The sequence below is a fragment of the Nilaparvata lugens genome, chromosome 3 (assembly GCF_014356525.2).
Source record: "Nilaparvata lugens isolate BPH chromosome 3, ASM1435652v1, whole genome shotgun sequence".
NCBI lineage: Eukaryota > Metazoa > Arthropoda > Insecta > Hemiptera > Delphacidae > Nilaparvata > Nilaparvata lugens.
This window is the reverse complement of record NC_052506.1, coordinates 16,308,489-16,330,218: the sequence shown is the minus strand read 5'-3', so window position 1 is coordinate 16,330,218 and position 21,730 is coordinate 16,308,489. Positions and strand designations below refer to the sequence as shown.

The window sequence follows — 21,730 nt, the reverse complement described above, 5'->3', positions numbered from 1 at the left end:
ACTCATTTCAAAGAGTTGATCGCCTGCCTCAAACTCGACGAATAAGTTTGATAGTGACAGCAAACATGACAAACGTGGTGTTTGCTGTCAAAGTCAGAGTGTTTCAGTTTCTAGAAGTTGCCGAGTCTAATTCCCAGGAGTAATTAATTGTTTGACAACAAACTAGTATCTAGTGATGGTCGGCGCTAAGTGGACGATGCCAGACCACCGCAATCTTGTTTCAGAAGGGCACGCGCCCCCGTCCTCACACCCACCAGTTCCCCTATCCTGACACCCCCCAGCATGGTCCCTTCTGGTGTATTCTTATATCTGGCGGCAAGCCATCTCTCATATACACTGAATTTTATTCGCGGCAAAGAATTTATCCATTAAACGTCGCAATAAAAATGACCACATCCGTTCCATTCAGTTCTCCAAGTTTTTGAGTGGCGTTAGTTTCAAAAGACAACCAGCTTGTGCGACTCTCTCGCATCGGAATTGGTGGGGAGGGCAAGGAGATTAGAGAGGAGTTCACAAAGGGGAAAAGATCAGAATGTAAAAAAATTTTAACTACATTCGTTCAGTTTTCAAAAAATCTTTATAAAATAACTTTTCTTATAAACTATAAAGGTACTAGAACTCTTCCAGAGATCCTGACGAAGAAGAGCTTCTTCCTACACTTCCATGGGAAGCAACTTATCAATCTTGCTTGGAAGGAAAATTTTGAAGCCTGATATTGAATATAAACCATGTGGAGCCGATTCATGAACTTGTACCGTATTATATCTTCATCATGATGATCGTTCAAGTCGGGTTTGAAGATGCAAAAATTGGAAAACCTTATAGAAACCAGCTTTTTGTCAAGTAGTAATATACTGGCTTCCAGATAAAATACTCAAAACTTGTAGAAATCTCAATTTTGATGGAACTTACGGTACTTTCGGAACATAGACTGTAAAAACAAAACTTTTGAATGCTATATCATCAAAGTTGAAATTTATTAAAAATGTATGAAAAGTATCCAATAACCTCAGTATTGAATTTCTCTTATAGAATGTGGAGGCAATTTATCGGTGTTGTTCCTCCTCCCCTATTGGAGTTATAATATGAGAAAAGGGGTTGAAAGAAGGACATTAATTTCACTATGGTAAGGGAAGCATAGCTGTCCTCTAAAGACTCTTTCTAGGCAAACTATTCTTGGCATATGAAATCCTAAAAAATATTCCTCCATCGTCTTTGATCAATCAAAATTAACACTGTGATCGTGTCATCAATCATTATTTCTTGTCGAATTCTATTCCTTGATAGGATTCATGCAAGTTATCGTACAAAAATCTTTTCTCGGTGTGTCGTCTTCTTCAGGGATTAGACTGTGATAACTTTGTGAGCTAAGCCTGTTCCGGCTTCCATCTTGGTCTCCCTATGCATCTGATGCCTTCTGGTTTATGCAACCAAGCATTAATGGGTAACCGATCATCCTCAACAGATGTTCTGACCACTTTTCATGGTAGCTTCTGATAATGCTTGTGAGTAGTATTGTTCCACATTCTGCCCTTATTACCTCATTCCTAAAGTGGTCTTTTCTTGTGCATCCTTTACATGTCTAATGAATCTCATTTCTGCAGATTGAATTTTAAATTCTTGTTTCTTAGACAGCACCCATGTTCCACTGCCATAAGTTAGATTGAGAACAGCCATCACCCTGTAAAACTTTTCAGTGTGAACGTAGAAATACTATTACACTAAAATATTTCACAAGTTGAGAAGTCGTACACTTAACATTTCTTAGTGAGGCTCTAACTTCCCGAAATTATTGAATATTTATGATTCTGCAACTAATCCTTCGGCAAGATTGTTTCATTATTGGGGTTGGTGTTTGGTGTTGCAGAGTGTAGAAATCAGGGGATATGCGTGGAGGTGTCCAGCTGACCATAGCTGCAACAGTATTGGTGCTGGTTGTGTGTTGTACGAGCAGTCTACACGGCCTGCGATGCGATCTCTCGCCCGATGGAGTCAGCACGCCAAAGACTATGGCTGACGGCCGCTTCCAACTCACCATCAGTGGCGACATTGAACGCTACAATCCTGACGTCAGTTACACAGGTAATCTCATCAATTTCAATTTAATTTTATTGTCATGCATTGTACAATAATACAATATTGACACTGGTCAAATACATAAGGTATGTCACATTTTAGATTGTTACATTACAACATTGTGTTAAAAATATTAAGATATTTAAAAGACAAGAAATAGCACAATCTGATGGCAAAATGACTAGAATCACATCAATTATTTATTTATTCTTATGGCTTTTATTGGCAGAGAGATCCTTTTGGATGTTCTGCCTTGCCGTATTACCCAATGTCATTTCCTATCAACACTCAAGTTATTAGGTTATGTATTTAAAAACCTCTCAATTCAAAAAGTTCTATTATACTGTAATAGTATCTTACATAACAAGCACGGGAAGGGGCCTTTTGCAGGCGAGAATGATGTTTCTAGTCGAGCACTGCAAAAATACATTCACGTACAAGTAACGTACACTATTTTTTGTCATAATAATCTAAAGAAAAAATAATTGACAAATAGAAAACATTACCTGGAGCGCTGAAGGTATTTTTGTAGCAGTTTTGCTGTTCCTATTTCGGAACTAGGAAACATACTCGATTGTAAAGAAAACATATGGTTTCATTATAGTAGAGTATACTGTAATGAGAATCATAAGTTTATTTGTTCTGCAAACAGCTGTTTACCGATTTGATTTCATGCATCGAAAACAGCTGAAATTGAATGACTATGACAAAAAAAAAGATTTTTCGATCATCCAGTCCCTCAATTTATTCTTAAACAAAACCTCTGAGTCAATCTCAGATAAAACAGGTGGAAGAGAGTTCAATTATTATTATTATTATTATTATTATTATATTATTATTATTATTATTATTTTTCATCCACTGACCTCATATAAAAGGGTATTTGGACTTGTCAATGTCGTAAGTCAATAAAATACAGAACATAAATACATAAATGATAAGTCAATATATTTTCTTTTCTCTCCAAACCTTATCTCGACGCTCGTGGTTTAGAACATAAATAGGCACATGAAAAGTCAATACATTTTTTTCTATTCTCTCTAAACCCCATTTCGACACTCGTAGTACTCTCTGAACTCTTCATTTGAGTACGCGCATATGGACAGCAGCTCCTTCTTTAATTGTTCTCTGAATTTTGTACCAGTCATTTCTTTTATATGAGCTGGTAATAAATTATACAACCGAATACCCGAACTCCTAACACCTCGCTCATACATGTCAATATTTTCCTGCTCAGGTGACCAGGACTACCTTTAAGAAAAGTCGTCCTATGTGCATCTAGTCCTAGAGCATTCCTAGACCTCGTGTTGTACCCGTGTATATCCGTTCCCCTAGCCCAGGAAGCTCTATGTTTGAGTCCATGGAGTGCAGCCTCGAGTATATAGACAGGAAAGGGTCAGAATTCTTGCACTTGGAAGAGTTGCCTGCAAGGGGCTCTGGTAGATTTCCCCAGCATCATCCTGACTACTCGCTTTAGTGCCTTGAATACTTAGACAATTCCAGTTGATGATCCCCAGAAGATCAAGCCGTATGTCAGAAATATTACTAATTGCTAAGGATCTATGATTGAGGAAGAAAATGAGTGAAACAATATGCATGAAACTTGTGATATACTACATTGTAGTTTATAGACATTTGAGATCCAAGAGAACGCTCTTCAAAAATGCTTAATTAAACGCGAGAAACAACAACTAATTGATTGTCATACTTGGTGAGAAATGAGAGTTGAAGGCGACTTAATTGAACAGCATGCGCAGTAAGCTTAGAAGACAATAATTGAGAACTCAAGACGATTCATCTAGATTGCGAATTGTATTTTATTTGTGGTGACATGACCTCTTTTGCAAAATTGTGAAGAGAACAAAGAATAAAAAAACTGGCTAACATTGATGATGGGAAATTTTCTACTGATTTCCGCCTACTAATATAATGCATTTAGGAAAATATTTAATGACGCTCTGGGTTTTTCTTGTAAGATTAAATTATATATTATATTACCAATGATGAAATATATTTATCAATAAAAAAATAGTTTTTGTATAATTTTGTTTATTTCAAGCTCAGTTGAAAAAAATTATATTGGTAGACTTTTCCGGGAAAGGACAATGACGATACATAATCGATAAATTCAAAACAGTACTATAATGAATAATATACATTAGCTGTTTACTTGAGCGTTCAGAACATCGATTACTCGTTAATTCACTTCATTTTATTTTTAAATATAACTTCAAATAATCTGATCATAATTAGGTTCAGGCTATTGATAGAACCTTTCTTAAAATCATTCACGAAGTAGAGTTTCGATTAGTAATCTAAAATAAAAACCTAAGGATTAGAGATACAAAGTTCTCATTATTGTGTCTTTTCTATTATTTAAGGCTACTTGTAATATAAATAGAAATACAAATCTCAGTACCCTTTTTGAATTTCAGTACCCTTTTTTCAAGTCTTGAAAATGGCATGATTGTTGGAACAAGTCTTGAAAAATATCAAAACATGTTGTGATAAAATAATTCAAAAAAGAGTATACGGTACTGAGATTTGTATTTCTATTCTCATTATTCCTTACACACTCTCAGTCTTGGCAATATTGTTCAACCATCACGTTTCTCACTTTGTCTACTTGGTTTCATTCACTTCTCAACGTAATTTCGCTTTAATTGCAAGGTGAATGTAGGAAATAAGGCCAATAAGTGCTTCTTAAAAAGTTTCATGAAGGGTCACTTCTTCATTGATTTTACTCTTGCTCGCAGACAAGATATTTTAAGCAAAAACTACCAATCTTTGTTCAATTTATAAGCTTAATTCTTGTACTTATTTCAATGTATTATTGTAAATATGCTGAATTTGCTGATATCATCGAAAAAACTTGATTCGATATGCTATGCATCGACGTAAGCGTCAAAAAACTATACAATGTGTCGTTGGATTCAAGCTGGATTCTCTCTATTTCACGTTCATGAAATATTGGGAACGTATAGCCAATTGAAACTTGTTGGAGCTGTTATCACAGTCAGAAATCAATTCACCTGAATTCGAGCTAAGCTATGAGATTGAATGGTTGAGGTGGTGGTAGAGGTGGAGGGGAGGTAGAGGATTCACGCTGCAGGGAGACAATACCGCTCACGGCTCTTGACAGACTGGATTAATCTTGTGGAACATTCGGCATCGGACAGATTTCAATAACTGTATTACGTATCGCATATATACTAGACAATGCAGCGATTGATGTTGCTATATCCAACTATGTATTGTCATCAGCCCAAACCCAAACCAATCATCTCACGAAGCTTTTGTCAACGCTCAGGTTTGCAGAAACCCATTAGCTTATCAAATACTGAACTGCTATTGATCGATGTTGTGATTGAATAACAACAGCCAACTCAATTGAAATGCTATCATGATCAATTACAGATGAGTTTTGAATATCCGAATAGCATTTGACACTTATAACAACCGAATTTCAATGTAAGCTTCGATATCACTTTAGTTTTCATTATACATCGTAGTATGATAGTTTTAAGTATACATCAAACATCAAGGAAATCGTATATCTTCACTTGTTCAACCAGTTTTACCTCTGCAGTAAAATCCAAGAAAATATTATTGGAATGAAAGGTTCATTTTTATACTTCTCTCAATATTCCGTTAAGATCGTATAAAATAATATTTCAAAACATTTCAGGAATCTTCCACCGTAGACATCGCCTCAGTTATCCTACCAAGAACTTGTTAATGTATTTCGTATTTCCAAGCTCAGTCACAGAGCATCAAAAGAAAAGTTCAGAATGAATCTTCCCTTTTTTCTTCCTTTCTTTCTACTTCTTTGCATCTACTTCTTTTAATTAAAAAAAATCAAGTATAACGTACCACCTCCTTCCTTTCTTCAGAGTAGACTCAACTTCTCTCTATAAGATCAAACGCGCGAAGGAAGTTTCTATTCTAAAAGTTGATAATATTTCTTTAAACTTTATATGTAGTAGAACCGGAGAGAAAAACTGAAGCATCTTCTTTATAAATGCAGTATTCTGAATCCGACTAGAAAATGCATGAATGAATGATGATCTAAATGATGAATATTCGCCTAATAACAACAGATAAATAAATAAATGCACATGCAAAAATACGATATTGTCTGAAACTGTATTGAATTCTGAATTTCGTCATTACTATATTGATTACAATCTGAATATTCCCTCCATTTTTCTTGATCCTCATCACTATAAATGAAAAATCATAAACAATTTAATGTTTTTTTGGAACAGATTGTATTGAAAATAATTTTGTGTTCTCCATTTTTTACTTCCGATACTCGAATATTACACCCAAGCCCAGGATTGGGAAATTTTGAGTTTATTGTTACGGAAACTTTTATCTTTCAAATTTTGGGAGGAAGTCTTGAGCTAAACCTGTTGTCCTCTCCTAAGCATATTGTATTTTATGATTTGTGGCCTTGTTGATGAATAAATTTACTTCGTATCAAACCAGCGATATTGATCAAGACTGTCAGATCAATCATAACATAACTTAAATGACATGGTACCCGTATATCATTCTAAATTAGAGTATATCATAATTTTCAAAGTTAATCATTTATTTAAAGTTTTAAGTGATTAGTTAGTGTTATTTTGTTATTCAATTTGGTTTGTAAACAATCTTTCCAAACAGTTACAACTTTTCTGTTTTTAAATGTTATTTGGACTGGAAATTTGACCTGAATTCAAGTGTATGGAACATAACTTTTTGTACTATTTTATAGTGTATAAATCAAAATTCGGGAAAGAAACCCCCAATCATTTTTAAGAATTGTGTTCTGTTTATCAATAAATAAATAACGAGCGAAGCTCGGTGCCACGATATTGAGAATATGAATGCGTATCAAAATTGGAAAAGTGTCGGAAACATAAGACATAGGGTACTTACAAATGCAATTGCTCCTGATCTCTTTGTGTGTTTAGAGTTTAGTGTCAATTTTGAATACGGTAACTCTGTTTCTGCTAATGAGAAATTTGCCAGTGACCGAAGTGGTGAGGGTGCAGGGTACAGTGTGCAGCATCGATTCGTATCATTAAGGTGCCGAGTTGAAGAGCGAGAGATAAGAGTTTGTTGTCGATTTTTCGGGCTGATTGCCAGACACTTTCCCGGCTCAACGTTGCGAATTTTAATTATGGCTTGGCAGCGCGATGCCGCTCACGCCTAACGAGCAATCAACCACAAATAATTATTTTCTCAATTGCTTCCAACTGTAATATTTCTTGACCTTGTTTTTCCAATTATTAATTTGTGGTTAAATGGTGAAGTGGACATTACTGTTCGCCCGGCAACAAATTTAAGAGTAATCCTTTTCCATTCTGCAGCCGTTATTTAATAACATGATTTATTATTTGTAATTTGAAATGAAATCGTATAGCACCGACTGTTATAAATTGAGCTGAGAAGTTTGAAATTAGAAAATTGATTTGAAATTGAATTGAGCTAAGTGATTCGAACCTCATTTGAGCGAGGGAAAAAGTCGCTTTAGAACTAACTGCTCCTGAGAAAATGACTCTGATAAAGAAGCACTTTTCCAGTTTGACTCGACTATGATATGAAATCTCAACAAAAAACTCTTAGATATTGTGATCTAGAATAAATAACCATACTCACCTGTGGACAAAAATCTATAGGTTGGGAAACTCCATCAGCTCAGTAAGTTGGACCTTTTAAAAAACTATGGTCGAAAGAGTTTTGAATACAAATAATACCACTAAACTCATAGTTTTTGATATCAACATTCCATCTTCAAACGCATGATCACGTGTGCATCATCCAGAAAATGAAGGAGCAAACTCAATGCTGATCATGCTGATTGGAGTGGCGCTGTAGTCTCAGTTTTCCTGTTAGAACTGAACATTTTCATTTTTCTAGTCTGAACTTTGAAAACTTCGTATAATTTTGTATTAAAGCTGATCTACATTCTCAAAAATCACGACTCACTGTATTAGAACTTTAGTAAAAATTCACTTGTGAATCCTGATTTCGAAAACAACTAATTCATCAATTCATTTAACTGATCCCTGATTTGAAAGAATACTTTATTTGGAAATCGTCATCAAGCTAGCGTAGTTTGAAATAATGCCTCATTTGGAAGCCGTTAACAGTGCCACGATGAGGCTCTGTGGCCCAACTTTGATATTCGTTTGATCTGAGTTTGGAATGATCCAGCATTATATTTTATTCGACTGGGCGAATTGGAACTTCAGATGAATTGGAGCTTGAGGTAATGGTTGGTGAAAAAGGCGGCTTAAGATTGAAGTCGCAGTCGTGGTAAATTAAGCGTACGATTTGTGAGAAATGAGGGGTTGCTGCTGTTAATGCGGCTAACTTACTCGTAGCGTTATCCGCCAGTTTTCATTCTATTTCTGTGGGGGAGGATATTCAGCCGAACCAGGCGGAGAAGGAGGCGCATTACAGGAAATGTAGAAGGATCAGAACGAATGGCGCTTTCTCTTCCGTTTAGAATGATGGATGACGGGTTAGAGAACGTGTCAAGTCGTCTGCTCCCGTCCGAATTAAATTTTTACTGCTTTCCGTCCTGTCAAACATCACAATCCCGTTTTTTATTCAACAGTCAGCGGATTCTTCTTTTTCCACTGTTGAATAGGATCTACTGTAATACTTTGCATCCCGAAAAACGTGACACTGATTAACGAGATGTATGAGAACTGTAATTCACTACTAGTCATTAAAAGTGAGTTAATACTTCAAAAATAGATGGTGATTTCACAAATAATATCCAATCATCAAGAATTATAATATTATATCTTCAACTAATTTTCAAGATATTGAAGACTTTCCACTCCCATCAATTAAATGTTCAGGAGTAAGTACACCCAAATGTGAAATTTTAATTCATTTTTATATAGGAACAGGAGTTTATTGAATTAAATACACTCAACTCCAACATGGGGATGGTTGAGTGAGCACATAAAGTCATCTCAATGTTAATTTTTGAATATCAGTTTTGCAAATACGATAAATATCTGTTCAAAAAAAATTGAAATTCGAAAGTTTTTACATGGAAGTGCAAGAAATTTATATTTGCATCCTATCATACCAAAATAGTATTCAATTTGATAGGAAGATTTCTTAATTAAGATTCAAAATCTGTTCATTTGGATTTTATAATTTTTTTTTAGCTGACCCAATAATCAATTCAATAGACCTATAGATTTAATTATATTTATGCTGCTTAGACTTTTAATAACGCAATCGAATGTGAGGGATTTTTTAAAATCAAGTTTCACTAAACTTACTAAAACACTTAAATTAATTGTATAATACTCTATAATACAGTAATGAATTATTGTCAACTTTATTGTGTATAAGAAGTAGAACCAATACTGGCAACTGGCACAATGTGAAGTACGAACAATACTGCTTGGTTGTGAGGGGGTGAAGAAACCTTATTAACACGCACATCTGAAAATTATGGGTTCCGTTTAAAGCTTCTTACGTTTAGTGTCTTGGAGTGAGGATACTTGAGTCTGATTCACAATGTATCCAGCAAACATTATCTTCAATTGTACAATCAGTATGTTAATGTAACTACTTCATCTGAGTAGCACTGCCTCATTAATCTGGAACCCAGACGGCGTCTTCCCCTTTTTGTTGCGTTTTTCATTCACCAACCTTCAATTGAGATCGTAATGAGCAGTCGTTAGCCTCATGCTAATTTTGCTACACTTGTCTGTGCAAGGCAGCTCAGTCGCATGAACATTATGGAATTGATGTAAAGTTGAACGCCAAATAGTTGGATGCTATTTTTCAAATATTTGGACATAAACATACATTTATTCCTCAACGAATCTGAATCACCATTCTGACTATCTAGAGCCAAAGAACTCTATGTGAAATAGAAAAGATGAAAATTGTCAAAAATATAAAATTGCCAAATCATATAAAAACAATATTGTGGAATTTTATCTTTCTTCTCGTCACTTTGTTCCCTTGTTAGTTCGTTATAAAATTTTTAAAAAATTCCCAATGTAGGTACTCATAATATCAAATTGATTAAAAGTATATTTTTGGTTGGTTAAAAATCCTTTTTATTTTCTTGACAAGTATTTTGGACTTAAAATTCATGATCTTTAGATTTTTAATAATGTAAATTATTTACAGTAATAGTATTTAATACGAGTATAATATAAACTATTGTATAATATTGTAAACTATTGACTTAACTGTAAATTTTGAAAATTATTGTAAATTTGACGTTGCTCATAACATGTATGTTTCATGGCAATAAAATTATATTTATTATGAAAATTAAAATTGTATTTATTTATTATGAATATATTTATGTTTATTTCAACTTTTAAAAACTCAAGTTTTCACTTTTTCACCTTGAAATTTATGGAATTCTGTCTAAATCGATTCTGTCCATGTTCAATAGACGTCAGGAATTTGTTAACAAAGAAAATTCGAAGTATCAATAATACGTAATAACTGTTTTGTTTTTTCCAGTAAGCATCCAAGGAATGCGTGATGGTCCGTCATCCAATGTGCCCAAGTTCATTGGTTTCAAACTGATAGCTGAAGCACAGGTTCCAATGTGGATGTCATTCTCAGAAATTGAAAATAGGCCTGTCGGAGTTTTCTCCTTGTATGGGGATGCATTGACGAAGTTCAGTGACAGGTAAGTTATGTAGTCTGAGTTCAGTACCTAACGCATCTTTGATTGTATTTTATACAAAGGAAGTTCGTAATCTAGTAGTATTCTGAATATATTGAAAAGTGATTCAAATTCTAGATGTGGTTTCCATGCAGATTATTTGAATTTTCATTTCATTCGCCCATCAAAAACATTCACATTTCATTCTACTAATGAAGTATTATAATTGTAATTTTATCGTCGTACAATTGAAATTGAAATTATCTTTATTCTTCTTCTCAGAAAGTACAAACAATATATACAATATACATATACAAAACTTGAAGAAGGTTCCTCACATGGGCAAAGCCTGTGTGCGAGGAAGGAGAATCAACGCCTCTGTTCACTAAAAAACTTGAATACTTAACATCTAAACAAGGTTTACAAGAGAAGGCTAGACTTTAAGAGAAGGCTAGAAGGCTTGTAAGGCTAGACTTTGTAAGGAACTCGTATAATGATGCTTGTATAAACTTGTGAAATATCAATAACCAAAGCTCTACCACTTCGTTAAATTATTCCTATGATAAGTAGTCCTTTGTGAGGACTACTAATTATAACTGGTACTACGGAAAAGTCAAATTCAGAATTATATTTATTATTGTTATAAATAAGTTATATTACCGGTAATTAATATTAATTTGTAGTTTCGTTCAATCATAAATATCGGTGCAACGAGCTTCGCTCGTTATTTTTATTTATTGATAAACAGAACACAATTCTTTAAAATGATCGTGTTTATATTTTACAGCTATACGTCAGCTTATGAATTTCGGGGGTGAGATATTTTGATTTTTCACAGATGCACTCTCTCTAACTCGCTTTTTTATCATCCACAGACGACGAAAGTCTCAGCTGTTTTTCCAAGGATGAATTATCCTTTTAATGTCGTTCAGCGAGTTTTTCCAGGGATGAGACCTAGTGCAATCGAATTTTTATATCATAAACCTATTATGTTCCAAATTTCGTGAAAATCATTAGAGCCGTTTTCGAGATCCGTTGTACATAAATAACCATAAATAAATATAAATAACCAATTATAAAAATATATACAGAAATTGCTCGCTTAATATAATTGGATCATTGTTATCAATATCACGATTTGAAATCAATGAATTCCTAATTAAAATTTGAAGCTGTTACAATATTTATTCAATCAATCATTCAGAATTACACAACTTACAGAAAATGATTATTGATAATGATTCTGATATTCTGGATCTAGACCATCTCCAGTAATTTACAATGAAACTCCATTTGAGACTGGGCAGTAAAATGCAATGAGAAGTGAGCCGACCGCTCAACATAAAGGGATCCAAATACACTAATCCAATTTGAAAGTGTCGCATACAGTCAGTTGGACTCATTCAGCTTATTTGGAGTGAACAACGCGATTCATTAGACGGCTCTATTCGAATTGATTCCGTCAATGTGCCACGTTCACACAGTGATTAGCATCTGACTCAAATCTATTCACCTTCAGGGAAATCCCTCCACTGGAGTTGGAAATCCTTACTTACTCTCTCAAATTTACTCACCCTCTCGCTCTCTCCCACTCATACAAATTTCCTCACACTTTCATAGTCTGATTCTGGATGCCCTTCACTCACCATAGATGGAGTGCCTATCTGATCAATTCTTATACTTTATTATTCCTATTTCAGAATGAGAAGAAACAGGGATCCATCCGTAGGTAGACTATAAAACTGGGGAAAGTTCCGTGTTGGCCGTTTATTTGAAATTCTATTTAAAAAGGTTAACTTTCATGTACAAGGATCCGAATCATCTTACATCTACTAGGCTATATGTATTACATACTTCAACAACTTTTGGAACTTGAATTGCAACTTTATCGTTGAATTGATTTTGAGTAAATTGCATACATTCATAGATTTTCTGGATAAATTTAAAGACAACTCTAGGAATTCTCTGATTCATTTATCGTTATTGATCTATTAAAAATAATGACTCGAGCGATTTGGTCCTCAACTAGCCCGAGTTGTCCAAGAAAACTGAAGTTCTAATAGGTTAACACCTATTGAGTGTGATATTAAACCACTCATAAAACAATCAATAACCAAACTAGCATGAAACTAATGTCTTGAAAGTTCGAAAGTTTTCGATCTGTGATTAATCATGATTTATGATTGATACAAGAAATAAAATCAGTTCCACAACCGTCAGAGTATATTTATGGTAACTTTACAAACACAGGAAAACATTCTAATATGATTAAAATCAGGTCCCAAAACAATAAATTATGAAGAACATATTTTTGGTTCCGATAAAAATATATGCTGCTTAGTAGATGACTATTTATTTATCAGACTACATAGTTGTGAACTTACACAAGAATGTTTGAATGATTGTGCCCAAAATGTTTGATTCTAGATTGTAGACTTGAGTGTGAAGTAACTTACGGTACTATAATTAGCTGAATTAATGAATCCTTCTCACTTTCAGTTGTCCTAATATGGTGACACAGACATCGTTCACATCAAAGACCGAAATATCAGTCATATGGAAAGCACCACCATCAGGCAGTGGGTGCTTGACAATAAGGTAACATTATTAATTAGTAGAAATGATAGAAAATATATTTTTACCGAAAGGTTAACTTGTAATGAAATTTGTAACGTTGGATGATACCGTACTTAATGTATAGATAATTTCAAAAATGAAATGTGAAAAATAGGAGGTAACGATAAAATCATTTTTAAGAGAAAAATATCAGTAAATTTTTCAATAAGATTATCCTCTAAAGCTGCGTTTACATCAAAGTTATTAACAAAATGTTAATAAATTAATCCTAATAGATTCTATTAGATTGAACCATAGAGAAACAATAGCGTAAGTAGATATCCCATATGGTATAGGGAGTTTATGTTGCAACTTTTACTGTTATCTCAAGCCGATTACTGTCGATTATGGTCGATTTTTACTGTTTTGTTGGGGTGAGAGTGTATGAACGGCACAATATGAGAGACTACCAGTGTCACACAGCTTCACGGGAAAGAACTACGTGGACTATCGGCTCGAGATAACAGTAAAAGTTGCGACATAAACGTCCTATACCATGGGATATCTACTCAAGCTATTATGTTTCTATGATTGAACATAACTTATCATACACATGATGAACATATGTGTTTGTCAAGTTCCGTTCAATCTAATAGAACCTATAAGGATTAATTTATTAACATTTTGTTAATAACTTTGGTGAAAGCCCAGCTTAAGAATTGGGATTTTGAAATTCAACATTCCAATAATGACAAGTATTATTTATTTTATTTCCAAAAAAATCTCACTTTGAACTTTGTCAAGCTATCACTTTGTCAAAAAATCTCACTTTGAACTTTGTCAAGCTATCACTTTGTCAAAAAATCTCACTTTGAATTTTGTCAAGCTAAGGATTTTCTTTGGGTTGATTGAAATTGGCTGAGACATTAAATTATTTTAAATGGTAGTTGTATGAATACAAATTCACAAAAGTTATATCAGAAATGTCATCCTCTAAAATAGCTCGCATACATTTTCAACTATTTTATTAACAGTATTTCGTATTTTTTGTTGTAGAGCAACAGTGATTGAGCACAGAGATACATGGTATCAAGATGAGAGACTGCTCTCGCGCACTCTCTGTGAAAACGTTGAAGACAGCTTTGATAGCGCGCCACCATTCATCAGAGAGTGTTGCTCCTGCAATGAAGCCAAGTATGAGGTAGGTGACCATATCCTTTCCTCATTTCTTCCTCATGAATCACAACATTCATGCGAGGCTGAAGAATTGCTTATTATTCATTTGAAAGGAAAATGATAATCAAAACTTAAAAAAGATTACGTCTTTCAAGACAGTATTAAGCTATGATTGACGTGATATAAAATCATTAGTATAGGCTAAGTAGCAGTAATTTATTATTGACGTGACATAAAATGTATAGGCTAAGTAGCAGTAATTTATGATTGATAATGTGACATAAAATGAATAGTACAGGCCAAGTACCACAGTAATATATGGTTGACGTGACATAAAATGTATATTGTGACATTGTTGGTTAAGAATTTGTGAGATATGTTAATTATAATGATAACAAAAAATTGTTGCAGGTAACATTTGAAGGGCTGTGGTCGAGGCACACACATCCGAAAGATTTCCCTACGAATAGTTGGTTGACAAGATTCAGTGACGTTATTGGTGCTTCACATACTTCTAATTACAGGTAACATAGAGTTTGAAATATTATTAATCTGTATTGTCCTGTTAGTACCAGTTTATAGGAAGTTCAGTCCTTTGCCTATTGGAATAAAAGTAATTATTCGACTTTTTAAATGTAGTCTCTTGTGATTTACACAAAAAATATCAACTTTTTAGATGTAATCTCTTACACATATTCACTTGACTCCCTAAAAATTGAACTCTCATGATTGCAAGTTTATCGGAAACACATCATCGTTGTCTAATTTTTAACTTTTAAGAATTCTGTATGGTAATAAGATCTTGTTTTGCTCGAAAAAAGTTTGAGCATATCGCCAGAAACACAACAAACACATCCTAAATTGTATATTATTATATTATTTAAATGTCAATGAATTTTAAAGCAACTTAAATGACACAATTTCAATTTTGTGTAGTTTCTGGGAGTATGGAGGACTGGCATCAGGAGGTCTCCGCCAGGTTGCCTTGAATGGAGCAACCAAACAGCTTGAAGCTGAACTCAAGCAAGAGGTAGGCAATCATATAATATATCTCATATTACGGAATAATCATTATTGTTTGTAATTCAGAGTGAGTGAACTTGAAATTTACAGAAAAATATTAGAGTAGAACTATAACATAGCAAGATAGTACTGAAGTCTAATATAGTGATTACTCTGATGCTTATCCATACTTTTCACTATTATTAAACTTGAATTTTAAAAACACTTATGGAGTGAAAATGCACTTACTTTGGTAGTGACGATCGTTTCGACCTGTTGTTGGTCATCATCAGACTGTAGAAATTTACGGTAATGTCAAGGTTATGTGTGGTAAAGGATGATCTCCACCTTCATCCCTTACCACACATAACCTTGACATTAGAGTAAATTCCTACAGTCTGATGATGACCAACAACAGGTCGAAACGATCGTCACTACCAATGTAAGTGCATTTTCACTCCATAAGTGTTTTTTTAAAATTCAAGACTAATATAGTGATTGACAAACGAAAGAACGTATTGGACGGAACTGTATATTTGAAAATGTGTAGATAAATTTATTATATTTTCATGTTTATAAGAATATTATTGTATAATCGGTGGAAGTAGCTTACCTACAAAGAGCATCTTTTGGAAATTTGATGAACAGCATAAATCTGATTCTAAGCTCTGTTGAATAATTAATATTCTATATGTATTGATGGTAACTGAATGTCGAGGAAGTTACAAAACTTCTGTGACTGAGTAAAGATGAAACAAATATTGAGTTACTAATATTTAATTATATCAATTATACAACTAACTAGACAACTACTTGGCTACTACTACTACCGGTAGGCCAACTATATGCCTACTTCTACTATTGTACTTGGAGAAATACATTCTCTTCTTTCCAGGCCTTGAACTCATTTAGTCGGTGAAACAAGAATATTTCAATTGAGTATCATAATTCATAATTATGTGTGATTCATCGTCTTACATTATTATAATCATTATGATATGAGACTATTTTCATGATATACATACTATAGTGACGTCCACGTTATAATGGCAGTGTTTAATTATCAATGGTATTGCTATCCTTGTCTATCATTCAACAAAGCGGATGGCGCTATCTCTTTCTCGCTTTGCTCTATTGCCAGATCGTATCTCAACAATGTAGAATTCATAATTAATTAACAAAATATTTCATCTTCATTATGAAAATTCAATATGAAATTATTGAAAAATATAATTTCTTGCTTAATAAACTACAATTGATTATTTTAAACGAGAAGGAACAGTTAATATTACATCAATAAACCTGTATCATCTACCGTCTATAGAAGGCATTGTCAAAGACAGGATCGGCAACGTTTTTATCCTATCTTTCTTCACTGCCATTATAACGTGGACCTCACTATATCTTGTTTGCATAATTTTTAATTGCACAAAATTGTGTCTGAAAACAAAAATAAGTTGATTATACAACAAACATGAACTATTGTAAATATAGCTTGTTTTTAGTACTGATTGCTCATAATGTATATTTTTCCAATTCAGAGTCAAAACATACGCACAATTATCAAAGCAAGAGGTATAAGCTATCCGAATGTAACTGGGAAAACATTTGCAGTATTCAGAGTGGACAAGAAGCATCATCTTATCTCTCTGGTTTCAATGATTGGTGAGTAAATCGCTTCAAAATTCAATAATTCATTGAATCTACTAAGTAGTTAATAATTTTAATGAATTATTGTTCGAATAATGTAATGATCAATCAATTGATAATATTTATTTCTCAATGATTGATAATAAAACATAGAAAATACTCTAAACTAATTTGTAAGAGAGTTTAGTGTTATTTAATATAATGTATTTGTGAGAGTTCTGGTCATAAATTATGTGAAAATGAAAAATAAATAATCAAATTAATACTATAATTAAATAATTAATGAAATTGAATCCCAATCAATATGCTATCGAATATATCCAGATGATAGTTTTTCTGCAGATAGACTACTGCAACTACAAAAAATAATGAAAGCAGAGAGAATTCACAAAAATATACGTATCGAACTCAGAACCTCTCTATTGCCGGTTGGGTCTGTTAACCATGATACTAACTACTATTTCTCAATACAACAACTAATTTCAAATGTTGAGTTCTGAGTTTGATGATTTGAGCTCTACAAGAATAATAAAGGAATATCAAGAGAATATCGCAATATTGTTATAAAAATACTTGAAAGATAGTTGCTAGGTACCTTAGTGAAGCATCCTCATCATGTCTTTATTGTTCCATGATATTCTATTCTGAAATAATTAGCATAAATTCTCAATTGTGATATCTCAACTTTCACAGATCCCTCGCCGGACTGGGTAGTTGGAGTATCAAAACTAGAACTGTGCTTGGAGAATTGCAGTTGGGTCGAAAACAAAGTTCTGAATTTATATCCTTGGGATACTGGGATAGACAGTGGTATAACTTATACAGTGAGTACAGTGATTTAAAACAATCATAATAATAAAATACAGAACTATTTACCTACCATTTTTACGATCCAACAACAAATATTCAACGGAATTTTTTATCATCTACTGATGGATCCATGAGACCTATACTATCTTTGAGTTACTGAAATTTAGAAAATAAAATAATGTTTGGTTCCTTATTCTTATTGAAAGTGATAGAATTCTCTACGTTGCTCATAAGAATTGAGTTCATTCTTCTAGGTCCATAGGAAAAAGAATGCACAAGTTTGTCGCTTATATTCAACAAGGTGAAAATATATATTTCCTGGTTGTATTAGGTAGACTATACAATAAATTTCAAATAACATTTTTTTAAATGTATTTAAAATTTACAGTCACCGACGCAGCCAACTGTACCACAAGAACCAATCAGACGGATCAATTCATCGTATCCAGCTGATCACAAATCTCCATTTTTCGATCCTTCAGGTAATTAAGGTAGCTCTGATTTTATATGTTGTACGGTATTGTATGTTTATGCAAAGTACACAATTTTGTATACCAATTTTTATAAGATAATACCTAAAACAGACTGTATTTCTCTATACACTTTCTTTGATTTCTGAAGACTGAACAGAATTCTTAAAAGATGTTACCGTATATAAAACATTGTTAAAAATACAGCTACTATAGAGTCTCACGTTTCAAACATTTTCCAATGCTATGATTCTATTTCTAGACTGTAAAACTAATTCGAATCTTCCACAACTCATATTCTCTATCTTCTTATATCTTCTCTGGATAAGTTAATTTTTAGTTTCCATTTTAATTTCAAGTAAGTTAAGCTACAATGTTAGACCCATTGATGGATTAAATGATATATTCAGGCTAGGTAGGACCTACCCGTAAAGGGACTCCCCACCAAAAAAAACATACTTTTTATTTCTCTACTTTATGTCTGAAATAAATCTTTAAAACCCTGACATTTGTCATGTTTCTCTCCTACAGGTGAAGAGATGAAGCCAATGGCTAAACTGTATTTGAATAGACAAAGAATTTATGAGAGAAGCTGCACTGATTCAGAAGAACTTTCCGAACCTGATGATGGTATGTAAAAAAATATTTTTGAAATAGACAATTCTCGGTAATTGATTGTATTTTTCCAATCTGCTGAAGAGTTTTTTAGAGTATTTTTATTGAAACCAAATTTTCAATATGGCATCCATGGTCATTCATAACATCCGTACTATTAATACTTCAGCTACAGGCTTCAGTCTTTGATTAATTCTTGTTTAGTTCGCCTGAATTATCGTATTTTCTTTTCAAATATTTTAAGTTGTAGCTATATTACTTTAGTATATTACTTTACTATATTAGGTAGTTTAGTAACTAAACTCTAAATTAATTGTGCATACTAGGGTCTGATGAGAGTAGATTGGAATTTGTTCTCCCTGAGGAACAAAATTTGTAGCGCGAGTGAAGCCGAGGGTGACAATTTCCCTGTGACTTCCCTGAGGAAGAAAAAAGATTCTATTCCCATGATGCATACAACATTCTTCTTCATCATCATACATCCTCATTCCAAATACTCACTTTTCTTTTTAGGGCTACTGGAATTATTTAAACACAATAAAATAATTATATCGAGTAACCTTTCATTTTATGGGTAATATAAAATGTGTGTTATATTTTTTAAATAAAACAAAAGAGTACTTGATATATTTTATTGAGTTTTAATCCTCATCTTAACTGTTTCCTATCTACAACAACAGATAGCCTACTCAGATATTGGTTGCATACATAAGTTATTTACTAGTGAATGGAGTTATTTTTTCGAATAAGAGGATGTAGATACTGTAAGTATGTAGTTTAAAGTAGGCTTCATGCGACTCCACATTAGGTTGTTGATTAAGGCTGTTGAAAGGCTAAAAATGCAATTTACTAAAAATGACCAAACAACTTTTAGTTGAGTAAATTGAATAACTTTCTCAAAAATCAATATTTTCAGAAAATTTTTATTTTACTATATCAACAATACCATGAAGAATCTATCCTTTAAATCTCATTGATTTATCTCTTACCGTACCTACTTGAAATGTTCTGTCCCAAAAATTTAAACTTTAGGGGCTTATATCTCAAAAAATAATGATCGGGAAAAAAATGTTTTCCTGAGAAACCTTTTTCATTTTGATATACTTTGAAAAACTTTGAAAAATATCACCCGTAGAAACTTTATTTTTAGCCTTTGCACAGCCTTAAGGGAAAAAGTATTTCATCATACCATTATACCATTAAGTGGATTTCTGGTTATCCTAATTCTGTTATTCGAAATTGCAGCTTGTGAAGTGTTGAGACAATGGTCCGATTGGGGCATATGCATCCCTACAGAGAGCTGCGGCATTGGCTTTCAGACCAGACAGAGAGAGTACAAAGAGCCTGAGAAAGCTGGTTCATTACTATGCAGTGAACAGGTGACCCAACGCAAAAACTGCACCATACCAAATGCAAACTGTGGGTAAGAAAAATAGCCATTAATTATAACAATAGGCCTATATGCTTTCAAACAATACCAATTATTATGATCGTATCGTTTTGTAATTTTATATACTAAAAGCCTTATAGAACACTACTGTAGTTGAGATGTAGTCTACGAACTCTATATTCTACAAGATTTAGTGCCGGTTGCACAACAGCCGGTTAAATTTTAACCGTGATTAATTCCACGAGAACCAATCAGAGAAGCCGTCTTTTCAAAAACGCCTTCTCTGATTAGTTGTCGTGTAATTAATCACGGTTAAAATTTAACCGGCTGTTGTGTGACCGGGCCTTACATGTAATTTAAGGCTGGGGTAAGGCCAAATGAGCATAGAGCTAGAGTACGACTTCTGGAGCATAAAACACATAGAAAAAGTCATATGAGAAGTATGATAAATTATATGCCTCCTAAAGTGTATGAATTCAATGATCAATGCTAGTTCTCATGGCTTAGGGTGTATGAACTGGCTTTACCCAGATTCGTATTAATCCTTGTTCAGAACAAGCCCAATCTGAAAGTTTGAAGAATTCAATATCTGTAGATTAGATGAGTTTAATATGGATGAGTACGGCATTGAACACTTATAGTATGATTGTTATTTGTGGATTGTTTGTAATTCATTATTAGTTGATATAGTATAATAGTTATTTGTGGCTTGTTTGTAATTCATTATTAGTTGATATGGTAATTTTTGAATGTATTGGTTGTGCTTGCAGACCAGACATAAGGTATTTGAGCAGAGTTCTGCCTGAATGTGAGCAGGCCGAGTGGAGTGATTGGTCAACCTGTTCAGCCACTTGTGGGCGTGGCAATAAAGTGCGGTTAGTACTCAAACTTACCTAACTTCACTATTTTATAGATAGATGTTTGTGACTATTATATCGATGCTCAAGGAAAATCGCAAACAAGAAGCAGTACCATCCAAATATACTTTATTTCTTTTGAGTTGTCTATCCTCTGTCTCTCTTATTATTATTTCCTATAACTTAAATTTAAATAATTATTTAAATTGTATTCTAATGATAAAATTTTGAGTTGTATTGTTTATCTTACATTCTAACTGATGTAATTTTATTCATGCGTGCATTTGGGTTATGCCTGTAGGACTCTATATATATATATATATAGGCCTATGTATCAATAAATAAATAAATAAACCCATGGTAGCCTTACATAAATTATGATTCAGTGTATGATTTTTTTCACCTCAAATCATGATTAAAAATTTGCAAATTCCATGAGCTATAATCAAGTATAAAATTCCTCAACTAGATT

The 21,730-nt window shown here is 33.3% G+C and overlaps 1 protein-coding gene across 3 annotated transcripts in view; it reads left to right on the top strand.

Annotated features, from left to right (window-relative positions):
- Nucleotides 1–21,730, top strand: part of LOC111058274 (spondin-1) — a 53,740-nt gene that overhangs the window by 10,267 nt on the left and 21,743 nt on the right. For all 3 annotated transcript variants that reach the window (XR_005570681.1, XM_039423054.1, XM_039423053.1), the window contains exons 2-13: nucleotides 1,868–2,082; nucleotides 10,585–10,756; nucleotides 13,232–13,330; nucleotides 14,345–14,489; nucleotides 14,876–14,988; nucleotides 15,401–15,494; nucleotides 17,008–17,131; nucleotides 17,810–17,940; nucleotides 18,315–18,408; nucleotides 18,928–19,026; nucleotides 20,257–20,434; nucleotides 21,172–21,276. Coding sequence is in view for 2 of the 3 variants with exons in the window: in XM_039423054.1 (XP_039278988.1) it covers nucleotides 1,887–2,082; nucleotides 10,585–10,756; nucleotides 13,232–13,330; nucleotides 14,345–14,489; nucleotides 14,876–14,988; nucleotides 15,401–15,494; nucleotides 17,008–17,131; nucleotides 17,810–17,940; nucleotides 18,315–18,408; nucleotides 18,928–19,026; nucleotides 20,257–20,434; nucleotides 21,172–21,276 (1,550 nt within the window). In the remaining variant the exon portion in view is untranslated. The remainder of the gene's footprint in view (nucleotides 1–1,867; nucleotides 2,083–10,584; nucleotides 10,757–13,231; nucleotides 13,331–14,344; nucleotides 14,490–14,875; nucleotides 14,989–15,400; nucleotides 15,495–17,007; nucleotides 17,132–17,809; nucleotides 17,941–18,314; nucleotides 18,409–18,927; nucleotides 19,027–20,256; nucleotides 20,435–21,171; nucleotides 21,277–21,730) is intronic.